The 22,837-nt window shown below is 45.6% G+C and overlaps 2 protein-coding genes across 4 annotated transcripts; one reads left to right on the plus strand and one right to left on the minus strand.

Moving 5' to 3' along the window:
• Window positions 1-23: 23 nt before the first annotated feature.
• LOC132464180 (periphilin-1-like) lies at window positions 24-21,750 on the minus strand. 2 transcript variants are annotated; one of them, XM_060060408.1, is made up of 11 exons: window positions 21,634-21,750; window positions 18,625-18,639; window positions 18,373-18,446; window positions 16,256-16,426; window positions 15,435-15,499; window positions 12,247-12,372; window positions 11,162-11,340; window positions 10,816-10,851; window positions 7,731-7,807; window positions 6,732-6,869; window positions 24-706 (listed from the first exon to the last, which is right to left on the minus strand). In XM_060060408.1, exons 1-11 carry the CDS (start codon window positions 21,638-21,640, stop codon window positions 485-487), a joined length of 1,110 nt encoding a protein of 369 aa, XP_059916391.1. In that variant the 5' UTR covers window positions 21,641-21,750; the 3' UTR covers window positions 24-484. The 2 variants fall into 2 exon arrangements, with proteins under 2 accessions (XP_059916391.1, XP_059916392.1); XM_060060409.1 differs by lacking the exon at window positions 21,634-21,750 and adding an exon at window positions 18,927-19,090 and having other exon boundaries at window positions 18,625-18,680.
• LOC132464181 (YY1-associated factor 2-like) lies at window positions 19,122-22,738 on the plus strand. Of its 2 annotated transcripts, XM_060060411.1 has the most exons (5): window positions 19,124-19,330; window positions 19,669-19,902; window positions 20,216-20,341; window positions 21,658-21,843; window positions 22,087-22,738. In XM_060060411.1, the coding sequence occupies exons 2-5, from the start codon at window positions 19,877-19,879 to the stop codon at window positions 22,319-22,321; spliced, it is 573 nt and encodes a 190-aa protein (XP_059916394.1). In that variant the 5' UTR covers window positions 19,124-19,330; window positions 19,669-19,876; the 3' UTR covers window positions 22,322-22,738. The 2 variants fall into 2 exon arrangements, with proteins under 2 accessions (XP_059916395.1, XP_059916394.1); XM_060060412.1 differs by lacking the exon at window positions 20,216-20,341 and having other exon boundaries at window positions 19,122-19,330.
• Window positions 22,739-22,837: the final 99 nt, after the last annotated feature.

The following is a 22,837-nucleotide window of genomic DNA, read 5'->3' on the forward strand; positions in this document are numbered from 1 at the left end:
AAAGATTAAAGAAAACATACAAATAAATGTTACACAAATTTATTATCATTAATGACATCAATTGCTTTAACAAAGTTGCATCAAATAGCCCCTATATATATATATATATATATATATATATAGGAGCTATATGAGCTACATCTTAGATTCTTGCCTGTTCTGTTATAATATACAATTTTAATTTAGGCAATGTGAACAATATTCGCCATGGCAGAAAGTCAGGGTCACTTCATCTGTATGCTACAGAAGTTATAGAATAACATACAAATAGGAATGTACATTGGCATAAAAATAAAACTGTTTGGTTTGCTTCACCCAAGAACAAGATTTTTTTTGTGCCGCTTACTTATTATCTATGCACATAACAATAGAAAATGGCACCAAATATCAGTCTGTATTCCCCTCCACACTCCCCGCCTTACTCTTGACCTGACACACACGGAATGCACACGGTGTGTATGTTTGTGGGAGCACACGACGGTCCTCAGGCGGTGATCTGCGGAGGTGCGGGCGACCCCGCGGCCCTACCGCCACTGCTCAGCTGGTCCAGCTCCTTGATGAAGTGCCTGAGGTCGTCCAGATAGCGCTGCTTGAGCTCCAGGAGGTTGGCCCTGAACGGGGCCTGGAGGGCCTCCTCCAGGCTGGGCCTCTTCTCCACCAGCAGCTTCACCACCGTGCCGAACGTCCGGCACTCCCGCTCGTAGAGCTGTGGGCCGGACGCAGGGAGGGACGTATCACAACCATGGAACTGATGCAGTGTTATTGATGATACAGTAATACTGCCTGAATAAATACAAATGTATGTCTGTACTAATTTTATACATATTCTCTGAATCCAATATCATTAACATTGCCGGGTCTTTTTTAAGGCACACAAAGTAACCAAAGGATACCTCCATACAACAGTGACTGACAATCTGAATAAATAAAAAACACAAGTCCCTTTCAGACCATAATCTAAGAACACCCTGTGTGTGTGAGCGTGATTGTGAGTGTGTGTGCATGTATGTGTGTATATGTGTGTGTGTGTGTGTTTGTGCGCGTGCATGTGTACAAGTGTATTTGTGTGTGCGTGTGAACATGGGAACGATGCGTTCCACAAGCTGTGAACACACCTCTCCAGATGCCTGCTCTCCATTCCAAACGCCTCCTCTGTGAACTTAGCGAACCCATTCCCGGCGAGGAGGCGGTTCAACCAAACAGGTGTTTGAACGCGTCGGTGTGTATGTGCGGGTTGCGGTTGCGTGTCCGAGCGTGTGGCCGTGCACAGCGGCGAGAGCGAGGCTGAGGAGGTGTCAGAGTGGTGTGTTCGCCGCCGTGTTCTCCCACGCGACGTTACACCCAGAGCCCAGGTCCTGCTCAATGCTTCGGGGTCTCTTTCTTTCTTCCCCCCCCCCTTTTACTGCCTGAACAAAGTGGCTGTTAACCTCTGTATTATCGGCCCAGGTGCCAGACCACTAAACCTTTTTCACCTGCAGGGAGCACAGGGGGGGTATGCTCCAGCCCTGCATTTGATGCTCGCTAGAGGCTAGGGTCAGGCCTGGCTTTCACACCGCCCAATCAGGAGGCCTCAGAGCCAGGGAGCCGTCTGGGAGGGCGGGGTCCTGAAGAGGTCACCTGTACCGTGGCTGAGGCCAGACTTAAAGACTTTGTGTGGCAGGGGTGTTTGACGCACAGCCCAAAAAGGTTCTGGGTTCAAACCCCAATGACCACAGCGCACGTCCGAGCGCAAACCCCCAAAGGCCCCGATATGCGCTGTAAATAAAGTACTCACCATTAACAACAAAATCGGCGTGCTCGAAGTGCTGTTCAACTGACTACGACGTGTGGGCAGTTTGTCTGATGACGCAAGTCACGTTGCGACGAGATGCTCACAATCACGTGGTGTGACTGCGTCACTAGCGGTTTGGTTTTAAGTGCATCGGGTTCTTAAGCCCCAACCTGCTCAATGATGACATGCATCGGCAAGGATGATGTTTACTGTAAGTGGCAGTTGTAGTAGCTTGGGATAATGTGTATTGACTTACATAATAGTAGTAATAGGCAAGTGTCGCCCAATGAATAATTGCTAAAAGGAGGAAAGACATTTTTTTTGCCAACTAAAAAACAAATGGTCATATATTTGTTGCAATTGAAGGACTCAATATTTCTTCACTTGTATCCTCTTTGACATGTCAAAGCTAACCATATAACATTATGACCTATAATTATGGATTCAATGACTAGGCGATAGTATTCCCACTATAAATAACCAGGTGACATTTCTTTCGCTGGGACTACAATACAAGCAAACCTGAATACATTCTAAATAAACGCTTGCAAGTAATTCATTTATATATACTGATCAGAGCTGAATCATTTAAGCTCAACCAACAATTCCCATCCACTAAAGACAAGTCTCAAAAAGCAGACAGAAAACACACAGAAAGAAATACACACACAAGGTTCAGGATCTGTCGGACCCTGAGTGCGAGAGGGACCAACAGCAGACAGAGGACTGGTCCACTGCGGGCGCTGCCAGGGTCACACAGGGAGCTGAGGTTAACCACGGCCCGGCCTCATTCCCGTCAGGAGGACGGTAAAGTCGATGACTACATGGGTAGAGGAGGTGACCTGCGTGCATCTACCTCCGGACCCAGGCCTAACTCCTTATTATGTGCACTGGTTTCAAGTTCACTGACGGCCTCTGGGTTTGCTTACGCCGGGAAATGGAGTACGTGGGTATGACAGTGTTATATTAAAAGTACAGTCATTGATATTGTGTGGTTTGTTTCACTGCCGGGAAGACTCAAGAATCAACGTTGGACTCCCAATTGAAAGGTTCTGAGTTCAAACCCCAGTGTGTGTAGCTGAGGGCTCCTGGAACGAGGCGCCCATCGCCTACCGGTTCATTGGCATGTCTCGACAACAAAATCACTGTAAGACGCCTTTGATGAAAATCACTGCCAAGTGTCTAAAAACCAAATCGAAGAACACCCCAAAATGTTAAGGAAATTAACTATAATAGAAACCGTAAAACCGTTCAAACCCGCTGACATTCTCTGTCTACAGCTGTGCAGATTCAAGGACTAGACACAGGTAGATGAGAATCGGAATAAAAACACTACAGCCTTCCATGCTCTCCCAAAGGGGGGGGGGGGGGGGGGGGGGGTGGTGAGTTGGTCTAAATTTCACTGCTCTACCTGCCAATTAAATGTCAGAGAAAGTAAAAGAGAGAGGGCGAGAGAGAGACGTGGTCCCTCTGGCCTCCTTGGAAGTCTGAAGCTCTCTTGAATTCCCATCCTAGACCTTCTCTCCCCCTTCCTCCTCTCTCCCCCTTCCTCCTCTCTCCCCCCTCTCCCCTCCGACTCCCCCACCCAACCCTGCAACCCTGATGGCACCCCGGATGAACCAGCTCCAGCATGTTGATCTGTCTGACACACACACACACATGCACACACCTATCTGTTCCCTCCCGCATCCCTGAATCACCTGAAAGGCACATTCCGCAGCGCGTCAGTCAGGAGGAGACAGAAGTGCGCCGGTCGAGACAGACAAAGAGACGCATTTATGTATCCCATGTCACGGCTCCTGGGATGAAACTCAAAACGAAACGGGAAAAACCGTGAAACCTGTTTAAGTGAGTAAGGATGCAACACTCGGCCTCCTCTGAGCCAGTCTGAGGCATCCAGCACCGCTGGTGAAATGGTTGTCTTTGTCTGGAGTTTATATCACAGTATTGCACCTGATAAAGGGGATTCAAATTTTCTTGCGTAACTATTTCTGTATTTACCATTCAGTCTGACTGTCACTAATAATTGCCAATGGAAATCGCAGGATAAAAGCCTACATTGACCTTGTGCTTTTGCTTGATTTTTCCGACAAGCAGCCAACCAAAACTGATGCAAATCATTCTCATTTTTTTCTAAGAAAACAAAGAAAAAGAAAAAGACGAACATTGGTCTCACAAATACCTGCAAAAGTGATTCACAGGTCAACTAAAACAAAACAAAACCAAAAACGACCGGCAACGCCTTGCTGTTTCTCCCCAAGCCCGGGAGAAGGCGGGACATCGGAGAAACAAAACAAAAGCAAAGCAACACGCGGAAGATGTTTGGGCTGCGCCATCTCCTCCAACGTCTGGAGATGCTGCCGAGCGCGTCCGTGACCTCACACATAATGACAGCGTTGCGGCGGCGGCGGCGACCGCGTGGCAGCTCATGACCCGTGTGGCCGAGCGAGCCCGGGGGTCGGGTTTGTTCCAGCGACTATGAGCGATTTGACTGGGACCCTTTTCCCAGTTCGAGTCCGAGTAACGAGGTGCAGTGGAAGAAGTGTGACTTTCCCTGCTGCGTCCACTGAGAGTTGGAACGTTTTGTTTGGACGGAGGATGAGTGTAGCGCGAGGGGAATCTGTAACCGATTGCGAGGGGATAAACGAGACTAAAGTATGCCGTGTGCATACCGCTACCCAACCACGCACACGCACACAACGCAAGCCGACAAACATGCCCACACACACTGAAGCACGTAGCGCTGATTGTGTTTGCCATCTTTCAAAACAAAGTCTCTGTAGCCTTTCTCAATCCACCGTTGGCAGCGACATTGATTACATTTTCACCTTATGTGCCCATAAACCGTTTATTTATTCTTTGAAGTCAGCAGGGGAGAGGGGCCTTGCAGCCCTAGGGTTTGGTGAATACCACTCCCGTGTCAGTTAAAAAACAGAAGAAAAACAAAAACAGGAAGAATGCATTGGGGCTTGGTGTATGCGAGTCCCTGTGTGACTGTGTGTGTGTCCTCTTGTGTGTGTGTGTGTGGAATTTAAATGTCCACTACACGCAATTAGACTACGTATATTGTAATTTGCCATTACAGTGTGTGTGTGTGTGTGTGTGTGTGTGTGTGTGTGTGTGTGTGTGTGTGTGTGTGTGTGTGTGTGTGTGTGTGTGTGTGTGTGTGTGTGTGTGTGTGTGTGTGTGTGTGTGTGTGTGTGTGTGTGTGTAGGTTTCGCCCCATGTGACTGCTGATCCATAGGCTGATCCCGGGACTGATAGAGGGGGGCCACACACACGGGCCTGAAGCCCCAGAGATACAGCAACACTGGGGGTCCATGAGTGGGCAACCACCCAGAACGGATGTTTGTGGACTTACTAAATAACGGGGGAACAGACAAGAGATGTGTGTTTGTGAGCTGGGATATGTAGTGGAGCAAGGAGGGGAGGGTCCGATAAAGATTACACACACACACACAAACTTGAGTTCTGCTCAAATGAGTGGCTATGCAGGCAGGGGTCCGGCCTAACAAGGGAAGTGGGGTAATGAGTGAACGGCTGGTACACATTAGGGGATATTAAAAGAGCCATTTTAATCACTCAAGCTGCAAACCGGACCTCTCGACGGAGAGCGGACTAATAGCTAAAATGGATCTGTTTCATTTGCGCTGATTGAAATAATGAATGGACTCTGTAAATCACTACCAGGCACTTAGCCAGGGCTGGGATAGCCACAGCCTCTGCAATAGCGTAATCAGCTTGCTTTTGTGTTTCGGTGTGCTTCTCCTTCTGCGTACGTTCACTTCCTCCGGCCTGATTCGCCTGGTTCAGGTATCGAGTTTCCCTTCTGCCGGTCAACCTGAACCATCCTTCTCCCCGCTGATACGAATCAGGCCTCTCAGTGTGATTGCAGCCCTTCAATACGTATACGTTCCCACTGTTAGGAGAAGACATTCATATTCTGATTTTCACATCGCCCTCCAATAGCCCCATGGGTTGCTCTGGGTCAATGCTTTGTATTTGAGGTTGTGTTTCCGTTCCAAAAAGAAAAGAAAAAAAGATGCATCCGAAAGCGGACATGTGATGCAGACGTCTGTCCATCTCTCACTCTAGCAATACGCCACTAAACCTCTCTCGACGCAAGGCTGCCTTCCAGGGATGTGATGGATCAGTGTGTGTGCGTGTGCGCGTGCGTGTGTGCGGTGTGGCCCTCGCCACACCACAACTGTATTCTGGTCGGGGAACAGCACACTGAGCATATCGCACGCTGGTGCCAAGAGACGTAGGCCCTCGTTGGGTGGCCCCTCCTGGGCCCCGCGGGGCCGATTCTGCCCCGCTTTTAACGGGAAGAGATAAGTGGTACTGTAGCGGGCCGCGCTGCAGCGGTAGGGGTCGTCACACAATATAATAGCACCGCCGCGAGGAGGGAATCGCAACCTGTGGTTAATTAAGAGCGTTCTGCCGACTCATCCGCCCTCTCCACGGCAACGATTCCACCGCCCAAATTAGGAGTTTGCATGAGGGAGCAGGCTGCCAGTGACTGCTTTCATTGGTTTTGAGGCAACCATGTGAAAGGCAGGGGTTGTTGAGGATAAACTCGCTACTGGCAGATTTAGCGTCACATCACGTGTTGTCGCTTTTCTGATTTGTGTACCATAACGTGTCAAAGGTTGGGAAAGGAAAGTATTTGGAATCATTATAATAATGACTACTTCAGTCTGTAGTACTGATGCATTCAATTGAATACAGGAACGTTCTTTAGCAATAATGATAATAATAATAGCAGCAAAACGATTCCTCGCACAGCGCGTAAGAAGTACAAACCGGTGGCACCATGTTCAGGCGACCATTGAGATTCAGAAGTAAAAGGTTGAATGTAATGAAACCTCATCATGCCCTTCGTGCCGTGAAAAAGCCACCACTCTCTCACACTCCCAAACTCGATTCAGCAGGCCTTTCACCGAGCGAACACCCTTACCTCCTCGATCTCCAGAGCCTTGTTGGTGATGGCCTGGGCCCGGCGGGCCTTCAGATCCTCCGTGGGGGCGGGGCTCGGCTCAGGGCTGGCGGACGGAGGAACCTCCGGCGGACCCACCACGGACACGGGGACGCTCTCCTGGCGAGGTCAAAGGTCGAGGGGTTAGAGCTCAGGTCACAGGGTTTAGAAAACTGGCTCCGATTTCAAAGTGCAGGGCGAATGTTGTGAGGAGTGTTGTGCCCTGTGAGGAGTTTAGTTTGGTTTCCTGTGTTTGCCGTGTGTTGGGATATGTCACACAGCAGCGCGTTGGGAGTGTGTTTCGCGGTACTGACCCCCTGATCAAAAGGTTTCCCGGAGGCCAGTGAACACTCAGGTCACACGAGTGCGCTAATCAGCAGGATTTATAATTGGTGGAGGGGAAAAGTAAAGTTCAATTACTTTAAGTTTTAAAGCCCATTGAAATTGCTTTCATCTCTGCACATTACGCATTCAAAGTAGCACTCGTGTAACTGCTTAAATCTAAACTGCAGAACGGGTCGATGCATGTTATTTTAGTCCAATAAGCACTTCTAGTTTCATGGACCGCTCGTGTCCCCTTTCCCCTGTGACTCCCATTCCCCTTTCCTTCTGCTGAAACGCTGGTCGTCACGCCCGGTAAATCCCCCTTCCGATGTGACCATCACCCACCACCACGGCCGGGCGGGTGCTGTTAATTCACCTGAACGTCCTGCGGTGGGCAGTAAAAACCCAATACATAGAACACAATCATCTGTAGCTAATTGTATTCACCACACTGAGCAAGAAGTGTTTCGGGGGAGTTTTAATGGCGTTCCAGATCAATGATTTAAAGGCCCACCGTGTTATTCAGCGCCGGACAACTCCGGAGGACGAGAAGTTTTCCGGTCGGTTAAACCAAAATGGAGGCCGGTTTCATGTTTGCGACCTCCGAGTAGCTCATGTTATAGTAGTGCTTATCGTCTGTCCCCCCCCGCCACCCACCTTGGTCAACGCTGAGCCGTGGGATGTTGTGTCGTCGGGTCCGCTGGAATTGTGTCTCGATGAGGCTCTGGACCTTTCTGAGGAAACACAGCCAGCACATACACAGGACGAAAAACAAAATGGCTCAACAGAAATGTGGAGATAATTCGGAGCAAATGGACGTCGGGGAAAATGTTGACAAAGGTTCCTGACCGGCATTGTTTTATTTCGGGGCCATAATGGAAACATTATAGGCGGCAGTAATCGAGTTTGTGCGTGAGCCATAGCTGTCAATCACTTGGTTTGGCGCAGCAGGGCCAGAAGGAAGACAAAATGCTACGGGCTGTTGGACAGCTAGAGACCGGTGCCTGCTGCCAAGTCGTGGTCTTAACCAGTGGTTCTCAAATGGGGATGCTCATATCCCGGAGGGGATACTCGGAAAAGAAAAATACAAACAGATTGAAAAAATCCAAATCCAAAAGACTACAGCACTCCAATATCAAATATAAATGGAGATACTGCATCCAACACAACAACTAAAATCAGGCCCATATTTCTCATTAAAAGGTGATTATTGGTGTACAAAAGTTGAGTGTTAAATGTCTAGCAGATAACACACACACACAGATATTTCTATAGACGTTTTAGGAAAAAATAACCTATACTTTGCAATTAAACAATGGATAAAAAAAACACTTAAACCTGGATTAGCCAACACATACACTGAGGAAATTTTCAGCCAGCTGCTCAGAACTCACACTGCGATGCATATACAGTCGGTCCATATGTAGAACCCTGGACATGCTGGGTTGTTACGCTACTAGCACTCAGTCATAGAGATGGCTAGCTCCCATTGCATGGACTGTGTTTGTGGTTACAATATGCCAAACTGGGTCCTTTACCTGTCATACTAGCTAAGTCAAGTGAGGGCCGAACGAACACCACCAATTGTAAAGTCAGTTTATTTGATTTCAGCCATATGGGGTGTGTTTAAAAACTTTTGGCAGTTCATTGTGACTTTTTCAACTTCAGAAAGATAAAACCACCATCATGAAGGGGGGAAAATGACTTGCACTCAACAAACAGTGAAAGAGTTATCAAAAGATTTCAAAACATCCTTCTACAGTGAGAAAGACGATATTTCCAATACCACGGTAGCTGCAAACAGCCATTAAGAACAGTGGGGGAGAAGTTTTTGAAACTGTACTCACCCTCTACTTTAGATATGATATAAGAACATTCTAGAAATAAGACATTCTGACCACATAATGACAAATGAATATCATCCTATCTGCATTGGTACTCTGAGCCAAGTCACTATTTTAGTGATACAAACCATTTGGTATGAATACACATTGTTCACCTGGACAATAAAGTGCATTATTCATCAGCTCCAGAGTACCCAGTTGGTTGGTTCTTTGGTATGTGGTCCACTATCAAAGAGATGTTTTAACCAGAGCTTGGTGTGTATGGTGATGGGTCCCATGTTCAGCGGCCTTTGATGTTTGGCCCTAATTAGTGTTGCAGATGAATGGGTGGAGGTGGAGGGGAGGGACAACTCTTTTGTAGCGCTTTTTTTTATTGCATCTTCCAAGGGGATGGAGGACATAAACTATTCAGTGTGGTGCTCAGAAGCCTCCGCCCGCAACCCTGGGAGGGCAAGCCTTCACGACATCGGCTCGGCAATAACCGAAGACATACTGACCCGTCTGCGCCCATGTGTTTCTACCTAGGTCACTGGTTCAAGGGCTTGTGAAAAGACTGAAAACCCCCACAAAAATGGGTACAATTACAGGCCTGCACACATGGTTTCAAACCCATCTGTTAAGGCAGGGCACAAACGACTTAGTCGCCGAGGTCAACCTGTGGATCTGAAGGCGACACACCTCAATAAAAACCAGAGCTTCTCCTTCTCCCAGTGTTGAACCTCGGTGTGGCGTTTGTTAACATCTTAAAAGGGGGGCCAAGCACACCTCAGCGCCCTGGCCCCCACCCCACCTCCCAAAACAGATGCTTCATCAGCAGCACCACCGTTCCTACAGGCCTGAGGATCCATGAATGAAGCCATTCAGTCTCGCCGAAACACAGGCGTGCAGAGTGGGAAAAACGCTCATGCCGGAACCAATAAGTATGAATGTAGGTACCTGCTTTTGCTGAGAGCCTGATGATATTTGTACGACATGGTAGTACATAATACATAGAAGTTCGTAACCCTGGAAACGCAAGGTCACAGCATAATGTCCTCTGTTATATTGCGAACATAGGAATCATAATTATTGTGTTGGCATAATGATTTTTGGTCATTGTTAAGTTACTTCTTTGAAATGATTTGACAAGATGGGGAGACAATTGTTGCATTTCAAACTGCCACAGCTATTCTCTTGATTCCTCTCAAAATGGTGGATAAGCGCCAACAGAACATGATGCTAACTGATGTACAAGCCCTTTTCAGAAACCTAAGATGCCTTCACATCACATTGTATTAAAAGATGAGTGTATTAAATGAGAAATCCAGGGTAAAATGGATCTGGGATATGTTTTGTAGGATAACGAACGAGTTGGAATGTTCGTTGGGAGGCAAAAAAGCTTGTATAGACACATTCTTAAATTGGCTGTTTTTAGCCGATTCTACGACGCCATCTTGTTTTTAAGACTCGATAAGTGGATTGGCGAACACAGAGCTTGCCTGTTGTTGACGGATGTCACAATCTCTGTGTTGGTCAATCTACTTATCGAGTCAGTAGTCGACGGGTGAACTACTGATGGTATTGTTTGTATAAAATGTCCTTTTTAATAAACAATCTGTACACTTACAAAGTTATCAATGCTTGTTTTTATATGTTAAGACCCTTATTATGCTACCAAAGAAGTGTCGGGCTACTTCTAGCCTTTTAAGAGGTTTAAAATAGCGATTTAGTTTTTACCATAACACATGCCCCCTATCGTTCCAAGTTTATAGCGTTTTGATAGAATCGGCTAAAAATAGCCAACTGAAGAATGCGTCTATATGCGCTATTTGCTCCAAAATGAACATTCCAACTCGTTATCATACCAAACATATCCCAAATCCATTTTACAACGGATTTCTCCAACTTTGACAACTTACCAGAGGTCCAGTAGTGACCATTGTCTTGTTCTTTCCCTGCAAAAACACAATCACAGTCATTCTCCATCGCACACAACAATACGGATAGTTAATGTATTAATTATTAATCCCTATAAGGGATAAGTGGGCCGACACACAGTGTAGTCGGTTGTAGAAACCAACCATTTTTTACAATACATGTATATAATAAATGACATTTGATGGATGCTTTTATCCAAAACGTGCAATACATGAGTGCATGCATTCTTAGCGTGGGCAGGAAAGACGGGAACCGAAACCTAACTCTGACAGTGTTAATACCATTGAGCAGTAGTTCTAACTAAGCTACACAAAAGGTAGGACCTACTTCTTTGCTGGAGCTGCTGGTAGGTGTAGGAGTTCTCCCGGTCCGGGGAGAAGCTTCTGCCTCGGCCTTCGAACCCTGCGTGTGAGGCAGGCAGGGCTGCATGGGGGTCCCTCCTCACAGGCGATCGACCCCGTGGAGGATGACGCGAGTCCCGTCTCTTGCAGCCATCATTGTCCTGGCTGGAGAGAAAACCGGAAGGAGGTGAAGGGAAGCACGGTCCATCTCCCTCTGAGTGTTTCAGCTGAGGCAGACGACGTACACGGGATGGTGGAATCAAGTAGAAATGGAACAGTTGTGCCGAGATCACAATATACCTGGGTATGATTTACCATGTAGGTATGTATCTCAAAGACGTGAAGCATACATTTGTTTTAGAATATCAGGATTCTCAGCCTTTCAGAGCCATCGTCTGTGGTATAGGTATATTTAGGCTCTAAGCCTTATGCAGTATGTCTGCAAGTCATAAGGTATTGCTTTCTATTGCAAGCCCAACTGTTCTTATTGTTTTAGGTATTTGACAAAACTTTTTTACATATTTTTTTGTATTATTTAATTAACTGCTGCTTCACTATTGATACAATTAAGTGAACATTAATGCTTTCAATTTAAATAGAGTGTGCTACTTTATGAACCGTGTGTGTATTTCATGCAGGAAGAGAAAGACATTGCAGAGTGAATAATGGATTCATCTAAAAGGGTCATTCTGCTTTCAAGTGGAACCCAAAATATGTAAAAAGTGATTTATAGGGCCGTCTTCCAAGGAAGGAGGTCCAATTTCAAGCATGGAAGGCTAAATAACAAAAAGATCCGACACTGTCTGTTGGGAGCATGAGAATCCACCCTTAAACCAGATACAGGGTTAGATACATTATTATTATTATATTTTATTATTAAGTAGCAGTCCTATCTTAACGAGCGACGCTTCCAGTCAGGCTGCAGACATTAGGGTTGTAACGCAGTAAATTTCCGTCTGGTCAACCAATCCCACTACCCTCTATTGCTTTGTTAAAAAAACGTAACCACGACAAAGGCGGTTCAAAAATTAGTGTGATAATAAATAATCCCCCGCAAAAAGCAGGACGTACCCCCGGTTGGCGTATGGAAGGGAGGGCTGGACGACCCGAGACCCCCGGCCATGGCGTGGCCCCGTCGGATCGGTCGGCCTCCCCCGGGTCTTCCGTCCCAGATCGGGGGAGGTTCTTCCGCGGTTCCTGGGTTGGACCGGATCAGACAGACAAATTATCACTCAGTTCAGTTTAGACACCGCTTAAATCAGCTACAGGCATGGTAACGGTTATGGACAGCATTAAAAGGAGAACAACAATACATAGAATAATTATGAAACCACTGATTCGACATCAAAGTTGGGTGTTTCAACCGTCCAATCAGAGAAAGGGTATTGATGTAATGGCCGGTTGTGTGGGCACACAATCACAGAGAGACTAGAGGGGTACTTTAACGTACAATTCAGCAATCAACTGAGTGGATACCAACATGCAATTTCAATTTCAAATCATGGAATATGCAAAAAGACAAATCAACAATGGTGGCTGATTATGGTTTGTTGATTACTCAGCTGTAGTCTTAATTGATCAAATATAAAAGTATAGCTTTGAACGTTTTAATGAGACCACTTGCATATTAAATAATTTCCCGTCAAGTCCATTGAACTTTGCGCTTAAGCCCTCGGTTGCGACCTGCTCACGGTTAAATATTCAAACGCCCCCAACCCTGTGATACCTCAGTAACAAGCTGGAGAGTAGCAGAGGTATAAATGAACCAGCAGCACCTGGTCCTGTTGACCTACCCCTGAACCTGCACCACATCCCCAAACAAAGAACAGGCCTAACTAGACCTCAACCTTTTATGACTTATGGCCTGTTTGAAGTAGCCAGCGCTCTGCTCTGCATTTAGCAGGAGAAACTTAATTGCCATTGTTGCATTGCTGCAGCACTCCTGTAAAACCAACACCACAGCGCTATTGACGAAGGAAAACTCAAACAAAAACAGACGCGTCGATATAGGATAAACTAAAGGGTGGTCTTATTCTGAGGAGAACCTTTACAGAGCCAGTCCTTAGCTTCAGGCAAACTACAGGGTGCTTTCCTTAAGACAACAATTAAAACCGTAAAATACAGATGACTTTAAACTTTAAATTGTGAAGCTCAATCTCAAGAAAACCAACAAAAAAAAACGGAAACATTCGGTCAGTCCCTAATCTCAGTCATACTATTTTGTAGCATAACTATGAAAGAAACTAAAGATACCCAGTGTGCTTCTATCAGTGCCGGCCATACAGGCGGTAGCGTGGATAATTAATTGAGGAGGGCCGGGTTATGAAAACACTTCGCGGGACACAGCTTTGTCTGGCAAAAGGGTTGCTTTGATGGTTCAAAGAGGAACTCCTTGTTGCACTTATGGCAACCCCCTCCCCATACACTCATTATCTATCGTTTCTCCTTTAATGGCTGGAACCCCCCCCCCCCCCCCCCCCCCAAGAACAAAAAAACACACACATACTTTTATTAACGAGAGGCTTATGATGGGACACTTTTTTGTGCATTAGTGTGTAGCAGTTACTCTACGCACACTACGGCCAAGAGAACAGCGTTTTCACTGTCACTTTCCCACTAGGACGATGCGTTAACCTTTCGCCACTGGGCCGTGTCGCCCTATGAAAAGTCGGAGATGCCGTTGGAAACGAGCTGACCTTTGCCGTCCAGACCCCGAGTCCGGGGCCCTGGCTGAGGCGCGACGGTGCCGCTCTCAAACGCACCGTGCAGAGGTCAGGTTCGACCAATTGACCGACCGTCAATCTGGGGGGCGCTGGCAGACAGAGGAGCATTGGCCAGCTTCAGCCCTGTGACACAGGGCTGTTGTAGAGGGTTTAGTTCGGGAGCTTCAATGTCTCTCTGAGAAGCAGCCGTCTCCATAACAATGTAGCACACATTCAGAATGCACCCATTGCTCAGGCTGGTTGTCTAATCGTTTTATTGGTGTCGTTTGCCGTCTTAAACATGCACATGGTGCTACCCCTGCATCGGTGAAGGGAGGGATAAGGGCATTTTAATAATGGTCAATAAAGTTTATCAATGCGTTCCTCCAAACTCTCTCTTTTTGCACATCCAATTCAGAATAAAATTCGAGGATGCATAAGTAGTTCATTAACCGAAGCACACATCGGATATGTAAAATCTCTCTGTCGATGCCAGGGGGATACTCATCTAACAGCACTAACCAAAAACCATTCACTTGCATAATCTATAGCAAAGCTTAAGCAGAGATGGAGGTGCCATGCAACGTGGACATTATGGTTCGAACTCAGAATCATTTTGGAGGGGGCTTTTCCCCATCTTTCAAGGGATTGCCATTTAAGTAATCAAACAGAGACATGTAGTGATAGAAGAGAAAAGCACAAAAAAGGCTTGGTGGAGATCCTTAGGTGTGTGTGAGAGCGATCCAACTGGTTTCCCAACTGGTGTGTGTGTGTGTGTGTGTGTGTGTGTGTGTGTGTGTGTGTGTGTGTGTGTGTGTGTGTGTGTGTGTGTGTGTGTCGGGGGGGGGGGGGGGGGGGTTGGTTCTTTGGCCCAGAGAGTCCAGACAGTGCAGTCCTTTGTGTCCTGTTTGGGCTCCTGGTAGCAGAGTGTGGTGCTGTCGGGCGGTGCATGGACTCTTGATCCATGAACTATTGCCACCTCAAACTGTCTGGGGCAAGATGGCCATCTGAGAGGTATGTGTGTTAGAGACCCCAAATTGAGCTATCCTGTGTGAGGGGGCCACGCCTCGACCAAAACCAAGGACTGCTTTAGTTTAGAGTTTAGAAAAGTTAAAACAATGATTGATATTTTCTCATGCCCCTCTCTCATGACTGAAGCATTTGTATTACCAGAGCAATTATAATGCTGTTTTGGAGTTTCGAATGAATGTGCAGTAACGACATTCCATTGCTTTTCAATAGAGGTTAATACTAATGTGCTCATTCCTCATTACCAAATGTGTTAATAGGATGCTGCTCCTTGCTTTAGTCTTTCAGTACGCAGGTCATATTTACCAAAATAATTATTCAACTCAACCCGGTAAAAAACAGTCCTCTACCACCTCCTTGTGGCACGTTAGAATATTACACGCACAGTGTAATAACGTTATATGCATACACACACACACATAACATTATTACACTGTGAGTATATATGCACATATATACAAAACATTTGGAATTCAAAAAAGGACGCTACAACACACACGATAAATACAAATAATCTGTTTAAATTACCTTATCTCAACCTGCCGCCTTAATTGAGTGTCATCTCTGGTTTCACCGCAATAGTAAGCCTGAACCTAGACCCGAGCAAACAAACATAAAACGATATGTATCAAAGATAAGTTGTGGTATTATGCACCGTTGCTTTAAATGTGACACTCTGGAAACCCATCGATAACAGCAGCATAAAACTGAAGTGCATGATCATATCTTAATTTCTTAACGGACCCATATTATACCACCAGGTGTGAGTGTAATTAGCCGTTACAAGCCGTTTTGAAAATCTGCCTCTTCTTACATCACAAGTGGGCGTGTCCACCTAGATGTGTGCTGGATATATCAGCAGACTACCCAGTGGACTGTAGCTAATGTTGCTCATCTATCCGTCATACATCTAGGTGGACCCGCTCACTTATGATTTCAGAAGAGGCAGATTTTCAAAACGGCTTGTAATGGCTAATCACACTCACACTTTTTTTAAGTAAGTAAGGACAAGTCCTTTATTCATCCCTTTTTAGGGGGAAATTCTTTCTCTGCATTTGACCCATCCGGGTAGCCGGTGAACACATACACATACAGAGGTCCACACACGTGGGGTACACAAATACAGGTGCACACGCAGGTACACACACATGCAGTTACACACATGGGGGCACACCGGCACTCCCGGAGCAGTGGGCCGCCGCGGTGCAGCGCCCGGGGAGCAGGGGGGTTTCAGGTGCCTTGCTCAAGGGCACCTCACCACCACACCAGGTGGTATAATACGTCACCTTTTTGTGAACTGCTTCTTGAGCTTTCTAATATTAACGACGGTAAAGTCAAGGTGGCCGTACCTCCGGTGGGGGTGGGGTGGCTTTCCTGTGGAAGCTGAGGAAGCCCTTGTCTTCGTCTGTGTATCGGTCCTTGCTCCAGTCAGGGGCGAAGCCGTCCTGGCTGTAGTCCACCTCTGGGCGGGACACCGTGGTCCTTCTCTCCACGATGTTCACCACTCTCTGGAATGTCACCTGGAAGCACCGCAGCCATGATGTGAAAGATGACATATTATGGGATGTTACAGATGCCTCGGACACCAGTCTCCCGAGTTGCAAGAGGGAAATCTCCCAGCTTTCTTGAGGCATTTCATGGAGGCAAGCCCCCTTTTGGTCGGTCCCCCTCAGAATTCTGAGAGTATACCGAGTTCAGTGAGGCGACTCGACGACAAAAATGGCTGCGCCCATAAAGAGATTTATTTGGTTTGTATTTGTACCACGTTGGCCAATTTATTGTCGATTTTAAATGCTCTTACACACTTGATTACATTGTTACTTTATTCCGGTCACCAATTTATCTATTACATGGTCTTGATGTGCGTGCAATACAATGTAAAATTGTGTTGTTTGTTTTCAAGCTGGTATGCTAAAGAGGCTAATGTAGCTAACAATAACAATGACTAGCCAATGACATGACAAAATCACAAAGACGAACGGGAACGCTAAATGCTACGAGACAAGGTACGTCACAAGTGCAACTCGGAAGGCTGGTATCCGAGGCATCTGGAACACACATTATAATAATAATAATACATTTAATTTAGAGGCGCCTTTCAAGACACCCAAGGTCACCTGGTGACCATCAGGTGTGAGTGTGATTAGCCATTACAAGCCGTTTTTAGAATCTGCATCTTCTGACATCACAAGTGGGCGTGTCCACCTAGATGGATGTTGGATAGATGAGCAACGTTTGCTACAGTCCACTGGGTAGTCTGCTAGACTGATATATCCAGCATACATCTAGGCAGACATGCCCACTTGTGATGTCAGAAGAGGCCGATTTTCAAAATGGCTTGTAATGGCTAATCACACTCACACCTGGTGGTATAATATGTAAATTGCTGTGTTCTTTCAGAAAGTCGCCGAGTCAGGATCGCTTTTAACTCACTTTATTTGGTAAAGGTTTGGTATGATATCTACGAAGCAAAAGTAGAGGAATTGTATAGGCATGCGTTGAGATACGCTTAGCTGGGCATCCGTTGATGCCCTGCCTGGCTACGTGTTGTGACTTTAATAATGGGCAGGAGTGACCTTCGTAATGTGCTCTGTTTGGCTAAGCATGGTGCTGAGCTCCCGCCTCCTGGATACCAGTATGTGTGCTTGTCCCTTGTGGCTATGTGCGGGGAATTACGCTTGTTTTTGTGGCCTCGAGCATCTGGGAATCTCAGACACCTGGCCTTCTGGTATCTCTAGAATTGATACGTGAATGAATGGCTCCTAACATGAGCCGGGCCCCTCCCTAGTCACCAAGGACATATCTGGCCTCTTTAGTATGCGTCAAACACCTTTCAATAATATAACATTTGGGTATGGGGAATCGAACCCCTTACCATGGTGATTATCATGACATGCACTACCAGTTGAGCAGGCAGAGCACTGAAGCTGTCTCACTTTACAGCAATAGACGATAGTAACGATGGTATTATTATAACCAAGTCTTGCTCAATAAGAAGTCTCGCGCTGACTATGCAGGAAGACAATGATGTTAACGTGAGTGAGAGTTGGAGAGAGGAGTGCCGACAAGAGTTTAATGTTTTGGACAACAGAAAGCGTAGCAGAGTGTTAGCTTAACGATTGGGTGAAGGAGGGTGGAGGCTTCAAGAATAGGGAAACCTCCACAATTTTCATTTATTAATCTGTTGGGATCCTGTCTATTTATAACAGCAAAATGAGCCGATCAGTGGCAAAAATAGGCACGCTGAACCTGTTTTGCGACTGCTAGCGCTGAAGTGCTCTTGCTCAATTCTGGTCGAATGTCAGAAATTGTTTTTCACATAAGTCGGTGCACAGAAAATAGGTAAGAGGTTTAACATCCCCAGCTTATAATGTGCAAATATCTTCAGAATGTGTATCAAGTCATAAATAAGACAACTCTTTCTTTAGCAGTGCTGGTTTCGATAAGCAATGTGGACTTCCCTTACCTCTCTTGTATCCGTTTGCATGAAGCAGTCATCATAGGACTCTTTGATAGATTTTTGACCGCGATGATATGCCACTGAAAAATGAATGGTTCAATAGGAACAAAAATGCTGATGAGCCAATAACATACAGTTTACTTTCGTTTAATATATATTTGTTTCAAACTTTCAACCGAGGTTAGTTCAGCAAAAGTGAAATGGGAGGCATAAATCTGAATAGATATGTTGCAGAGGGGAGGGGTAATAGTCACTCACTTCTTTCCCTGTGCGCTGTAGAGAAATACCAGAGTAGAAGGGTCAAATGAAGGGTCCTATGAAACAAAATACAACCAAAACAATTATAAATCATAATCAAACAGATGGCGGGATCCATTTAGTCAAAGAAATGTGTACAGACACCTTTGAACCCACATCAGTGTGAAAAGTTATAGAGAGTGGACCTTGTCCGTACAAGGGACACATTTCACCTGGTAACTTTAGGCCTATTTGACGATAATTAAACGAGGAAACAAGTTCACAGTATCATGCACAATAAACACAACAACAGGGTATCTTACCAATCACGTCTCAAGCCTCACGTCATAACCATGGTTGGGGAATGCATTTTACTAGTTAGCAACACTGTAGTTACTGGTTGCTAGAAAACATGGAAATAAAATATTAACAACACACTGCAGCCAGTCGCATGGATTAATAATAGTAGGTTCTTCTTCGCTGGTCCATTTACCTCACAGTCTGAGATGCCGCCCCCATCTGGCCTCCGACGGGATCACATGCAGTGTGTACCCAGAACTGAAAATGTGGGCGCAGAACGACTTTAAACAAGAGTAGTGTAAACCTATATGTACTGTAAAAATTACACATAATTGCATTTCTCAAATCAACCTAATCTCAACCGACAGGGCTTTTGCTCTGTTGATCTTTGGAGAGGATGATGCTGATGATTACACGGAAGCTCGAGGTAAGATGAGGATAGCAGGGTACATTCTTTATCCATTTCTGGTAGGTTCATCCGTGAAGTAGAGCAGGCAATTATACCAATTTGAAGTAGTATTTTCATTAATGTGCGCCATGTTTCAATTGATACGGGCATGGTGTTATATTTATTTTCTTCGATCAGTCTCTGAAATTCCTTTCTGCCTGCCACAGGTATAAGCCGTTTAACCTCAGTTATATTTTCATAAATACGGAGTTGCATGTTGTTGTTGTTAATACTTTAATAATCCCAGGGGGAAATTATTTCAATTTCCCAAGACAAACACATGATATATGATTCTTCTAAATGCTTCTCACTTTTAGATTTTTGAAATGCTGAAGCTCTGCATCCCTGCCGTACGGCCGTTGTGATTGTCGTGATTTTACTAAACAGTGATTGGCTAAACCCCTACCACGTGACCGTCCTTCGTCCAGAGTGGACTTTCTACGACAGCTGACTAGCTAGTCGGTCGGTTTCAGGCACCGTGAGCAATTTTAACTACAATAATAATAATACAAAAAAAAGCATATCATGGGAGACAAAAGGAGTCCCACGAGGTAAGGTGATGTTCTTTTCTTTTTTTCCTTCATAGTAGAAAACCTGACTAGAGGATTTGTGCGCAGAGCGCACAGCCAGTGGATGTAACTGTTCCACTCCAGGGTTCATGGCGCCTGCAGACTGGTTCATGGGGCCAGCGAGCCCATTCAAGGCTCATTTTGCATCATGCATTGACTTTGTGAGAGCCAGCAGCCAAGTGGGCGCTGTGTCCTTGTCCGTGTAGTGATTTTTATCGCGGGTGTTATGCTTGATTTTACTAATAGAACTAGTTTCCACTGTCCGTCTTGTTTTTTTGTTTTGTTTTCTTTAAAGGCCGAAGCGGCAACCCAAGCCCTCCGCCGATGATGGATACTGGGATTGTAGCGTCTGCACGTTTAGGAACACAGCTGAGGCTTTTAAGTGTATGATGTGTGATGTCAGGAAGGGAACGTCAACTCGGTAAGAATGCGCGTATTTTCATTATTAGACATTTGTTGTGTGTTGTCTGATGGAGCCTGGTGTTCCCCTGTGCAGCCTGTGTCACCTTCGTTTAAATCTGTGTTTTATTTTATACACATGTTTACTGTGGTGTCTTTGTAAACAAGGGGAGGAGGGGACGTCGAGGTCAAAACCATTTCAGTCCACAAGAACCACCCAGGAAAGGTTTTATTTAGTCGATAGAAATGCCTTAACTTTTCTGGTTCACAAGATTTTATGTAATACATTATTGATACAATCCAATATAGCCTATACACATTTGGCATTGCAATCTTGAAAGTTTGGAGTAATGGTTTCTTACGAAAGATGCTCCGGTTTTTATTTAAGACCTCCCCAAATCTTGTTGACCCCCAATGAGACCGTTTTAAAGAGCTCTTGAGTAAAACACTTTTTGGTGGTATGCGGACTGTTGCAAAAGCTAGGATAAACTTGAATTATTCAAATAAAGCATGTAGTCTAGAATGTACGTAATCACAAATTGCAGTTCTTCTGTTGTTCCAATTCCTTTCCCACTGGGAATGAAATTGGAAGACAACAAGTCTAGGTGACGAAAGGATGGGGGCAATTTGACTCATGGTATTTTTCCATTGACAAGGCCATGCTTTACCAACCTCCAAATTAACTGCACCATGTCAAAGCACTTATTCTTACTTCAAGTTGTGTACCTACCCACCACGTTCTGTTTCATGCTCTGTTGTGGGGTGTAAACCAACATTTGGAAATTGGTGAGGATGAGGATCAGATAATCAGTTAAGTCTGAGGTTCCAATACTAATGGACTGAATTGTAATGAAATGTCAGTGAATGATTTCTTATTGTATTGTTCAATACCTCCATTACAAAAAAACTGCCTATTCTCCTTTGGCATCAAGGGTCCACTCCAGATGTTAAACACGGAACCCTACAAAGGGACTCTGCTCATACAACATTTAAAATAAACACTGTTTTTAATTGAAGGTGCTCATCCTAATGCCAATATCCAACAAGCCACTTTGCTATCGACAACTCTGGGTCCTATAGATCTGATGCAGCTTCTGACCCCTTTGACTGATGTTATTCTTCAACTTGAAAGCATTAATGCTAGCATATGGGGTTCTAATGTCTAGGATTTGACTAAATGATAAGGTGGTTAGGTATTTGAATCCCAGCTTGTCAGTTATTTCTTGTTTGGACACTATTTTTGTATCAGTACAAAGGGGTATCGACCTATGATCCCACAATAAAAGATACAGGCTTCTCAGTGTGGGGACTTACCAGTCATGTGAATCTCTCTTACAGAAAGCCACGGCCTGTTCCCCAACTGGTTACACAACAAGTAAATCCGCAGTTTGCCCTACCGTCGCCGCCGCCACCACAACCACCACCACCACCTACACTACCCAAAAAAGAGAAAAAAGAAAAGGCCGAGAAAGAGAAGAACGAAAAAGAGCCAACGCTTAAAAAGAACAACAATAAAACAATGAGGTAATGGGGAAAGAAATCCTGGCATGCTCTTCACAACGTCACAACACTTCCCCTTTTGGGGAAGTGTTCCATTTTTGACCTTCTGTCAATGCTCAAACGGCTGGGGGGAAATGATGATAGTGTTGACGCCTTGGACAGAGATTTGAAAATTGCAGCAGGGGCCGAAAACACCCTGACACACGATGAAAGTGTGGACACGGCCTCTTCTAAACCTTCTGCCCTCTTGTCTGTTCTCCCCATCAGGCCCAGGTTGAAAAATGTCGACCGTAGCAGCGCGCAGCATCTGGAGGTCACCGTCGGAGACCTGACCGTCATCATCACAGACTTTAAGGAGAAGGCCAAGCCTCCTCCGGCCACCGCTACCTCAGCAGACCTGCACAGCCACAGCGGGTCCGGCTCGGACAACCCGGAGCGGAAGGGCTCCCGGGCGTCCTCGCCGCGTGGGGAGGGTTCCTCTGTGAACGGGGACGCCCACTGACGCATCACTACAGTCCTCCTCCTCTCGGGATGATCCACACTCCCCAGCTCCTGTGTTCGTTGTAGGACATACGACCAATACAGTAATCTTCAGTTATGCACAAAGCCACAAAGAGCTATATCGACTGAACGCTTGATGGGAGAACTATTGCATTAAGACGAGTGAACTGACCCAAGCCACAGAGTGGATTGGAATCCTGAGTTTTTTTTTCTGTGCCATGAGTCAGAGTGGCAAGTGGTTTGATTGTTCAATTATTGTATTGTTCCTAATACGGGTGGTCGGAGTATTGGGATTCATAGGATGAGTTTATATGCACTGTGTAAAAATGTGAAGCGGTCATCTCTGAACAATAGTTTACACATAGATTGTTGTTAGATTGTTTGCACTTGATATGTTGATTAAATCTGTTTACTTTGACACGATTTTCTTTTCACTTTGGCAACATTTAAGAAGCCCATCCCATCCAATGAATCACTTTGCTGTTGGTGTTTAACTGAGCCGTTGTTGGAACATGGT

The sequence above is a fragment of the Gadus macrocephalus genome, chromosome 9, assembly GCF_031168955.1.
Source record: "Gadus macrocephalus chromosome 9, ASM3116895v1".
In the NCBI taxonomy this organism is placed as follows: Eukaryota; Metazoa; Chordata; class Actinopteri; order Gadiformes; family Gadidae; genus Gadus; species Gadus macrocephalus.